The following is a 9611-nucleotide window of genomic DNA, read 5'->3' as shown; positions in this document are numbered from 1 at the left end:
AGAGAGGAAAAGAAGAGTGGGAGAGTTGGGGAGCTTGTGTCAGGGAGGGAAGGAGGGAGAGAGAGGAAAAGAAAGGAGGGAGAGTTGGGGAGCTTGTGTCAGGGAGGGAAGGAGGGAGTTCATGGCACCTTCCTTTCTATTTCTAACACCTTCCTTCCTCTCTAACACCCTCCCCTTCATCCCCTCCGTCAGGCAACTCCAGCGGGGACCCTACCAAGACGCGGGCCAATGGATGTTCGGCATACGTGTCCTTCCTGTTCGAAGAGGGAGCCACTGTGACTGCTTGTGTCGTGCGATCGCGTCTCACACACAACGGACATGACCCCACCAACAGGCAAGGAGGGGGAGAGGTTGAAGGGAGTGAATAGGCAAGGTGGAATGAGTGGAAGAGACTAGGAAAAGACGGAGGGTGGATTAAGCTGGAAGGGGTCAGGGGGGGGAAAGGAAATGAATGGAACTTCTACCATTTCAATCATTCCATTACTCAGTCCTATCATCCAATCAACAGGGAGGAATCACGCGTCAGCCGCATTGACCTCTCCCTTCGCTTCATGATCGAGGGGCGACTGAGTGCGGGGATGCGGGTCAGCGAGGTCATGGGTGAGGTCGCCAAGTGGAACAAGACTCAGGGTTACAGCGACCACCACAACCGGCGCTTCTTCCCAACACGACAAGACATCCAGCAAATCGCGCTCTCCCTACGGCGTCTCCAGCGATCCCTACACCCCAGTCAAGCCCCCCGGAGGAAGACGAGGCAGTACGACACCCCAGGGAAGGACGGTGCGACTAGGGTGCTGAGGGGGGAGCTGCGGGAGTGGTGTGTGTTCCATCAGACGAGGACAACTGCTGGTCCGTCCCCGCGGCCGCTAGTTGTGGTGTTGCAGAGTGATGCGATGAGGGATGTGATGGTGCGATTCGGGGAGGAGGTGCTGTGTATTGCGAGGAACTATGAAGGTGTGTGTGTATTTACCTAGTTGTAGTTTTCCAGGGCCTGGGCTTTACGCTCGTGTGGTCCCGTCTCCGTATCTACATTTATCCAACTTTTCCTTAAAGCTTTGCACACTCCTCGTCGATACTGCATCCTCACTTAGTCCGTTCCATGTGTGTGTGTGTGTGTGTGTGTGTCAAGCTAACACCATCCCTCCTCAATATCAATGTTTATCCAGTTTCTCTTTTAAACTTGTAAATCTTTCTCGCTTAAACCACCTCAGGATTTAAACAGTCCAGGCTTTGCACACTCCTTGCCGATACTACATCCTCACTTAGTCCATTCCAAACCTCTATATTTCTTTATGTCTCTCAAGCATCTTCCCTTCATCAACTTTTTACTATGTCCTCTTGTGCTCCTGGTGGTAATTCCTTCTTCTGGTAGTAACTCCTCGTTATCTACTTCTTCCATTTTGCTCAATGATTTATAGATTTGTATTAGGTCTCCCCTTTCTCTTCTTTGTTCTAGTGTTGCTAAGTTCATTTCCTTTAGTCTTTCCTCGTATGTCAATGTGTGTGTGTGTGTGTGTGTGCGTTTTTCTCTCTTCTTGTGTGCGTGTATGTGTGTGTGTGTTTGTGAGTGTGTATATATGTGTGTGTTTCAGTCTTACACCCCCTCTCTCTCTCTCTAGGGATGTGACAGTATAGATGTGATAATGTGTCAAAATTCCTCTCTCTCTCTCCAGGGCTGCGTCAGTATGGGTGTGCGGTGTATGTGTTAGCAGTGCGCGACGGGGGGGGCGGCGCGCACCCTGGGGCGTATGTCATCACCAGCAATGATGAGCCGAGAACCTTCACCAAAGCACTACGGGAACTCCTGACACACTGCCCCCTCATGCCCAGGTAGTCTTCTTCTTCTTCTTCTTCTTCCTCATTGTCTATTTCTTCTTCCTCCTTCTACTACTGCTTCCATTTCTATTCCTCCTCCTCCTCCTCCTCTTCTTCTTCTTCCTCCTATTGCCATTTCTATTCCTTGTCTTATTCTTATTTATAGTAGGGAGGAAAGGGAAGGAGGAAGGGAGCTTGTGTAAGAAAGGAAAGGGAGGAGGAAGGGAGCTTATGTGAGGGGGAAAAGGAAGCATTTAGGGAGGAAAGGGAGCTTATGTGAGGGAGAGAAGGGAAGCAGATAGGGAGGAAAGGGAGATAGAGGAAGGAGGAAGGGAGCTTATGTGAGGGGGAAAAGGAAGTAGATGGGGAGGAAAGGGAGATAAAGGAAGGAGAAAAGGAAGCTTATGTGAGGGAGAGAAGGGAAGCAAATAGGGAGGAAAGGGAGATAGAGGAAGGAGGAAGGGAGCTTATGTGAGGGGGGAAAGGAAGCAGATAGGGAGGAAAGGGAGATAAAGGAAGAAGGGAGGGAAGGGAGAAAATTTATACCAGAGAGAAAGGGAGGATAGAGGTACTTGTTATCTCACCCACTCTCTCACTCTCTCCCTTCCTCAGAGTCGTACTAATGGACCAGGAGCTGAAGGGTTTCTCTGAGGCTCTGGCAACACTGCTTCCGGAGACCACCTTCCTCATCCCTTGGTACCAGGTGGCCCAGGTAAGTTCCACAGGTGACAGAGAGAGAGAGAGAGAGAGAGAGAGAGAGAGAGAGAGAGAGAGAGAGAGAGAGAGAGAGAGAGAGAGAGAGAGAGAGAGAGAGAGAGAGAGAGAGAGAGAAATATAGAAGGAAAAAAAGAAAAAAAGAAAGGAAAAAAAAGACTAGCGACATTTTTATAATTTCATCACATTTTCTCATTTCTTCGTGTGTGTGTGTGTGTGTGTGTGTGTGTGTGTGTGTGTGTGTGTGTGTGTGTGTGTGTGTGTGTGTTCGTGCTCTCTCTCTCTCTCTCTCTCTCTCTCTCTCTCTCCCCCCCCCATCAGGGACACGCATGGCTGCAGAGTCAGGTGTCCGATGACCCACACCTGCGGAGGATGCTACTTCAGTGCCTGCAGGAGCTGAGGGGCTGCAGCACGGTGAGGAAGAGTAAGAGGAGGAGGAGGAGGAAGAGTATGTGGAGCTGTCATGAGAGGAGGAGGAGGAGGAGGAGAAGAAGGGAAAGAAGGAGGAGGAGGAGGAAGAATATGTTGAGCTCTCATGAGGAAGGCATAGAAGAAGGAGGAGGAGGAGTGATATGGAAGGGAGGCAGTTGTGGTAAGGAGGAGGAAGAGGAGGAGAAGAAGGGAAAGAAGAAGAAGAAGGAGGAAGAGGAGGAGGAAGAATATGTTGAGCTCTCATGAGGAAGGCATAACAGAAGAGAGGAAGAGGAGGAGGAGGAGGAGTGATTTTGAGGCAGTAGTTGTAAAGAGGAGGAGGAGAAGAAGGAAGAGAAGAAGAAGGAAGAGGAGGAGGAGGAGGAGGAGGGATGTGAATAGGAGTAAGATTATAGATAGAGAGAAGTGATGAAAGAGAGGAAGAAGAGGAGGAGGAGAAGAGGGAGAGAAGTAAAACTGTAAAAAAAAAAAAATAGGTGATTATATTAGAGAGAAAAAGAAGGAGAAATCGATAGGCCTACAGACGAAGAGAAAGACAAAAGAAGATCAGAAACACACACACACACACACAAACACACACAAACACTAACAAACAATTAAACCAACTACCAAAACACACTCATTCAACCAAACACACTCATTCAACCTCATCAACCACAAAACACAACCTTCATACACACACACACACACACACACACACACACACACACACACACACATCCATCCCTTCACTCATCCTTCCGACAGAGGGACGCACTGATGGAGGGTCTGGCCGGCCTTGGGGAGCAGGGCGGGCTTGAGGGCTTCACGGACATGCTCTGGGCTGACTGGCTGACGTGTCCCGGCCTGTGGTGTGACTTCGGTAGGGCGGGAGTGTGGGAAACCAAAGCCCGGTCTGTTATGTACGAGAGGTTCTTCTTGAGACTCCCGCACCAGCTCCTGAAGGGACTACACAGCCGGAGGAAGCTGCCCGACCTCCTGAGGCTCATCGCGGAGAACGTGACCCAGCGGAAGAAGTGAGTCCAGGGTGATGATGGGTGATGATGATGAGGAGGAGGATAGTGATGATGAACGAGTATGAATGTTTTAAAAAATGAGAAGGGATGGTGAGTTTGATGATGGTGGAAATTGAATGAGGAAGTAGAGAAAGAGAGATGATGGTGATGATAGAGATGATAAGGGAGAGAGAGAGAGTAAAAAGAATACAAAAAAACAAGAAAAATAATGATAAAATGATGATTGAAAAAGAGAATCCAAGAGAGAGAGAGAGAGAGATTAAGTTCCTGTTTTCCATTCCAGTGCTTCCGAGGGCCTGCTAGACATGTCCCTGCTACTGGAAGGGTCTGCAGGGGAGCACGCCGGAAGCCTCCTCAAACAGGGATGGGGGGAGCTCGTAACTTGGCAGGGGGAGTGGGTGGCTCACGTCCCCTGCCACACCCTTCTCGAGACCTCCTACCGGATCACCCTGCCAACCATGGAGTGTGAGTGCCCCTGTCTCACCCTGGCGGGACCCTGCGTGCACCTCTGCCTGGCCTCGACCCTGGCGCAGCTCCGGCAGGGCCCCTCGCTACAGGACGAACGGCAGAGGCTGGCAGAGGAGGCGTTGCAGCAAGGGAGTTATCTTCTGGAAGGGGGGATGTGTGTGGTGTTCCATAGCGAAGGTGTGTGTGTGACAGGGGCTGGCGATGGTGCGTGTGTGTGTACGTGTGTGTCAGACGCCCTTGGGACACCCTGCATTGGCGCCCTGTTCCTTGGCCTGGCAGGGTTGGCAGGGGAAGGAGACCCAACACACATCCCTGACACCCTACCCAGTCCACCTATCACGTCACTCAAGGAAGAACCAGACCCTTCACATCTTCATCAGCCCCTCAAACCAGCCCTTCAACAGCCCCTCAAACCAGACCCTTCAACCATTCACCAGCCCAAACCAGCCCCTTCATCCCTTCAACAGCCCAAAACAGCCCCTTCAGCCCTTCTCCAGCAGCCCCTTATCCTCATACAGACTCACACCGGCCTGCCAGTCCCCCAGACCCCTGAGACCAAGGACGCAGACCACAACCCATCCTTAGACCATCCTGTATCCTCCAAAGACCTCATCAAGAAGCTACATGACTGGGCCGCCTCAAAGGACTTCAGAGACTCGGAGGTCCTTCAAAGCATCCTACGGGCGGCCCATGATGCTGTTTTTGGAAGTCCTACGCATCCTACACTGACCTCCTCCCCTCCTAGACCACAAGCCTCAGGGAGTAGGAAGTTGAGGGCAGTGGTGAGGCCTGTCAAGAGGAGGAAGAAGGAGGAGGAGGAAGAGGAAGAGGAGGAGGGGTATCTGTGGTTGTCTCCTCCTAAAGTGACTAGGAGTGGACGGACTGTGAGAAGCAAGGAGGAGCCAGACTTTGTGACCTGAGGAAGGGAGAGGAAGGGAGGGAGAGAGGGAGAGGAAGGGAGAATGTTACAGAGAGGGAGAGAGGAGGAGGAGGATTTTGTGTCACAGGGGGAGAGTAAGGGAGAGAATGAGAGAAAAGGGAGGAAGGAAGGGAGAGAATGAGAGAAAAGGGAGGAAGGAAGGGAGAGAGGGAGAGGGAGAGGAAGGGAGAATGTTGTAGGGAGAGAGAGGAGGAGAAGGATTTTGTCAGAGGGAGAAAGGAAGGGAGAGATTGAGAGAAAGAAGGGAGGAAAGGAGAGGAAGGGAGAATGTTACAAAAAGGGAGAGAGAGGAAAAGAAGGATTTTGTCAGGGAGAAAGGAAGGGAGGAAAGGAGAGGGAGAGAGGGGAATTTTGTCAGAGGGAGAAAGGAAGGGAGAGATTGAGAGAAAAGGAAAGGAGAGGGAGAGAGAGGAGGATTTTGTCAGAGGGAGAAAGGAAGGAAGATTGAGAGAAAAGGAGAGGGAGAGAGAGGAGGATTTTGTCAGAGGGAGAAAGGAAGGGAGAGATTGAGAGAAAAGGAAAGGAGAGGGAGAGAGAGGAGGATTTTGTCAGAGGGAGAAAGGAAGGGAGAGATTGAGAGAAAAGGAAAGGAGAGGAGGATTTTGTCAGAGGGAGAAAGGAAGGGAGATTGAGAGAAAAGGAGAGGGAGAGAGGGGAATTTTGTCAGAGGGAGAAAGGAAGGGAGAGATTGAGAGAAAAGGAAAGGAGAGGGAGAGAGAGGAGGATTTTGTCAGAGGGAGAAAGGAAGGGAGAGATGTGATTTTATAGGGAGAGGAAGGGAGAACATTACAGAGAGAGAGAGAGAGAGAGAACGTAGATGTCCGAGAGAGAGAGAGAGAGAGAGAGAGAGAGAGAGAGAGTTTCGGTACGTGTTGTATTATAAAGAACAACAACAACAGTACCCAACCATTGTGCTATTATCATCACCACCATCACCATCACCATCCCCATCATCACCACCCCCGTCATCACCATCCCCATCATCACCACCCCCGTCATCACCATCATCAACTCCATAACACCATTTTCATCATCACCATCACTATTATTATTATTTCTATTATTATTTAGCACCCATTATCATCTCCATATCGTCACCACCATCATCTTTTACTAATAATTTATCTTGTTTCGAACGCTCAAGTTTAAAAAAGAAAATAATGTCTACTGCTATTTTTATTTCTCCCATTCTTACAATATGTTAAAAAAAATAAGGAGGAGGAGGAGGAAACAAGATAAAGATAAGAGAAAGTAAAGGAAATAAGATTTGACCTAAGCTGATAAGAGGAAGCCGAAGTCAGAACCAGAATGAGATGAACACATTACAATATCCCTTTTTACCCTATTACTGGACATTTAAAGGATCGCTACCATAAGAAAATCAAGCATTCAACCATTCAAAGATAAAACTAAGCATAGATAACAAGCAAATCATATCAAAATCAGCATAAATGAGGTTAAAATTAAGTTGAAGCCAGAGCCATGGACAGATATCAGAGGAAGGAAAATGGATGTTGCTAAATTGTCGAACTTAGCCTCATATATCCCAATTTCCGACCCATAAACTGTCTCCTGTACCCCAATAACCAGATTTATTTATATTTCTCGTTAAAATCTTTAATTACTGATAGTTTTTGGCAATGATTAAGTGTCAAAAGCTTGTCAAAATAAAGAGAGGGAAATGGATGTTGCCAAATTGTCGAACACGGCCTCATATATCCCAATTTCCGACCCATAAACTCACTCCTGTACCCCAATAACCAGATTCATTAATATTTCTTGTCAAAAACTTTAATTACTGATCATTTTGGGTAGGTATTAGTGTCAAATATTAATCAAAACAAGGATGATTTGGCACCGTTGGGAAGGATGGAGGAAAGGGAGGCGGGGAGGGCGAAGAAAAAATGTCCTGCAAATTCTTTCCCTGTGATGCTTCCTGATGTGATCTCCGTGCTCGTGTACCTGCAGGAGGCTGACGGAGGGGTGCAGGTGTTAATATATGGTGATGAGGGGCCGCTGCGACTCCCCAGAAAGAAGATAGGGGGAGATGAAGAGGGGGACTCCATCACCACGACTACGATCAAGGTGAATATTTGTTGATTTTTCCTTGATTTTCTTTGTTTTGTTGATTGTGAGACTTTGATTGTGTGTGATATATAAGTTTGATTGATTTTGATGATGTGAGATTGCTACTACTACTACTCCTACTACTACTACTACTACTACTACTACTACTACTACTACTACTACTACTACTACTACTACCACCACCACCACCACCACCACCACTACTACTACTACTACTACTACTACTACTACTACCAATAATAACACTAATCCCACATCAACACATTATCCATTATCAATACAACCTCTGACCCCATACCACACAGGCGCGGGACACCTCACTCACAGCCTTGGCCCAGAGCATAGCGGCGGCGGCGGCTGGCCTCCCCCCGCCCCCCAGGCCGCCACAGCTGCTGCAGGTGACCAAGGTGTTCGACCCCCTCACGGCGCGCCATTACCAGCACTATGTCTTTGCCTTCCCCCTCGACGCTGTGGCCTGGAGCAAGGTGAGCCGTGTGATTGGTGTTCGCTGTCTTGTTTTGGGGTAATGTTTTTATTTATTTTTTTGTTTTTTGTTATTTGCTGGGTTTCGTATTTGTGTTTGCTGTGTTGTATTTGTTTCATTTTATTTATTTGTCATTTATTTCTATTTATTTATTTTATTTATTTGTTATTTATTTCTAGTTAAATTCCTCCCTTACGCACTATCTCCCAGGTTGAGGTCGGGCCCGGGCTGCAGAAGACTAGCCTGGAGAAGCTGCGCACATCCTCCGTGGGCGCCATGAGGTGGTGGGGCTGGTGGAGCGCATTGCCTGTAGAGTGCCAGGTGGGTCGCCTCAAGGGAGTGGCCACCAGAGTCAAGGGAAAGGCCATCAGATTCAAGGGAAAGGTCACCAGTCAAGGGAAAGGTCACCAGAGTCACTATATCACACCCTTGCCAAACCTCAGTACCTGGTTTTTCTATGTATTGCCAAGTGCTTCCGTGAGTGCTTGCTTAACGCGGTAACAGCGGGGATCATGCTTCTTAACAGTCCCCCTAAGCGAGAAAAATAAGAAAAAGTCATCACTCACACAAACCATTTCATAATATATATCAAAGCATTTGTGATCAGTTTATGCATCATCTATTTTTTGGGGTTTATATCATGGCACAAATTTGGCCCGTCGCTGCTACACGGTAAAGCCACAAATTTGGCCCGTCGCTTTGTCTGGTGACGGTGGAAGCCACAAATTTGGCCCAATTACATAGATGAAAACCACCTTCACAGCTCTCTCATCAATCACAGGTGCGCAGCTGAGGGAGGTGAGTCCAGGGATGCTGTGGCAGGGAGGCGACACAACACAGGCGCATGAGGGGGCCGCCGAGGGACAGACGATGGAGGAGCTGTTGAGGTCACCGGGATACAGAGAACAAGGTGCGGACTCCATGCTGAGGGGCTTGTTGTGTTTGTGAATCTTGTTATTTATTTTGTTTTATCTTTTATTTATTTTATTTATTTATTATTTTTTTTTGTGGCATTGAAGACAACCGAATCATCTTTTTCTTTGCCTTTCCTTCCTTCCTATTGACCTGTTTTTATTGCCTATTCAATGGATTTCCCTCTCCTCCTCTGTCTCCATCTTCCCTTTCCTCCCACATCATCCTTCATTTTCTGTTCCTCTCTCCCCACAGACATCACTTTCTTCAAGCGCCCTTCACGCTGTTCCCTCTCTTTAATTCCTCTTTATCCTGCCATTCCTTCCTTCCTGTTCATTTCCATTCCCTGTTCCTCTCCTCCAGTTTATGTTCCTTTTCTGTTGTTCATTTCTGTTCACTCTCCCCACAGACATCCTATCTTCCAGAGCCCTTCCTTTGTTATTCCTCTCTTCAATTCCTCTTTATCTTGCCATTCCTCTCTTCCCTGTTCATTCCAAATCCTGTTCCTCTCCTCCAGTTTATGTTCCTTTTTCCCCTGTTTATTTCATTTCTGTTCCTCTCCCCACAGACATCCTATCTTGGGCGCCTTCACGCTGTTCCTCTTCCAATTCCTCTTTATCCTGCCATTCCTTCCTTCCTGTTCCATTTCATTCCTGTTCCTCTCATCCAATTCATCTTCCCGTTTCCATGCTGTTCCATTCCGCTTTCCGTTCCTCTCCCCAGACATGTCAGAGCTCATCTT

The 9611-nt window shown here is 48.2% G+C and overlaps 2 protein-coding genes across 2 annotated transcripts in view; both read left to right on the top strand.

Annotated features, from left to right (window-relative positions):
* LOC126992209 (uncharacterized) overlaps window positions 1-6533 on the top strand; it is a 7447-nt gene extending 914 nt beyond the window's left edge. The window contains exons 2-8 of the mRNA XM_050850868.1: window positions 193-334; window positions 509-954; window positions 1674-1830; window positions 2428-2527; window positions 2836-2943; window positions 3709-3977; window positions 4261-6533. Coding sequence (XP_050706825.1) covers window positions 193-334; window positions 509-954; window positions 1674-1830; window positions 2428-2527; window positions 2836-2943; window positions 3709-3977; window positions 4261-5365 — 2327 coding nt within the window. The 3' untranslated portion in view covers window positions 5366-6533. The remainder of the gene's footprint in view (window positions 1-192; window positions 335-508; window positions 955-1673; window positions 1831-2427; window positions 2528-2835; window positions 2944-3708; window positions 3978-4260) is intronic.
* Window positions 6534-7250: 717 nt separating this feature from the next.
* Window positions 7251-8867, top strand: LOC126992205 (uncharacterized). The gene is made up of 4 exons (XM_050850864.1): window positions 7251-7470; window positions 7779-7958; window positions 8168-8278; window positions 8739-8867. Exons 1-4 carry the CDS (start codon window positions 7255-7257, stop codon window positions 8748-8750), a joined length of 519 nt encoding a protein of 172 aa, XP_050706821.1. The 5' UTR covers window positions 7251-7254; the 3' UTR covers window positions 8751-8867.
* Window positions 8868-9611: the final 744 nt, after the last annotated feature.

Source organism: Eriocheir sinensis, unplaced genomic scaffold (genome assembly GCF_024679095.1).
Source record: "Eriocheir sinensis breed Jianghai 21 unplaced genomic scaffold, ASM2467909v1 Scaffold419, whole genome shotgun sequence".
Lineage (NCBI taxonomy): Eukaryota > Metazoa > Arthropoda > Malacostraca > Decapoda > Varunidae > Eriocheir > Eriocheir sinensis.
This window is presented reverse-complemented; position numbering and strand designations above follow the sequence as displayed.

Excerpts from the sequence above, each read along its gene's own strand:
- LOC126992205 (XM_050850864.1), top strand. The coding sequence starts at position 7,255 with ATGGAGGAAAGGGAGGCGGGGAGGGCGAAGAAAAAATGTCCTGCAAAT. Across the intron at positions 7,471-7,778 it reads TCACCACGACTACGATCAAG|GCGCGGGACACCTCACTCAC; the intron begins GTGAATATTTGT and ends CATACCACACAG. Across the intron at positions 7,959-8,167 it reads ACGCTGTGGCCTGGAGCAAG|GTTGAGGTCGGGCCCGGGCT; the intron begins GTGAGCCGTGTG and ends ACTATCTCCCAG.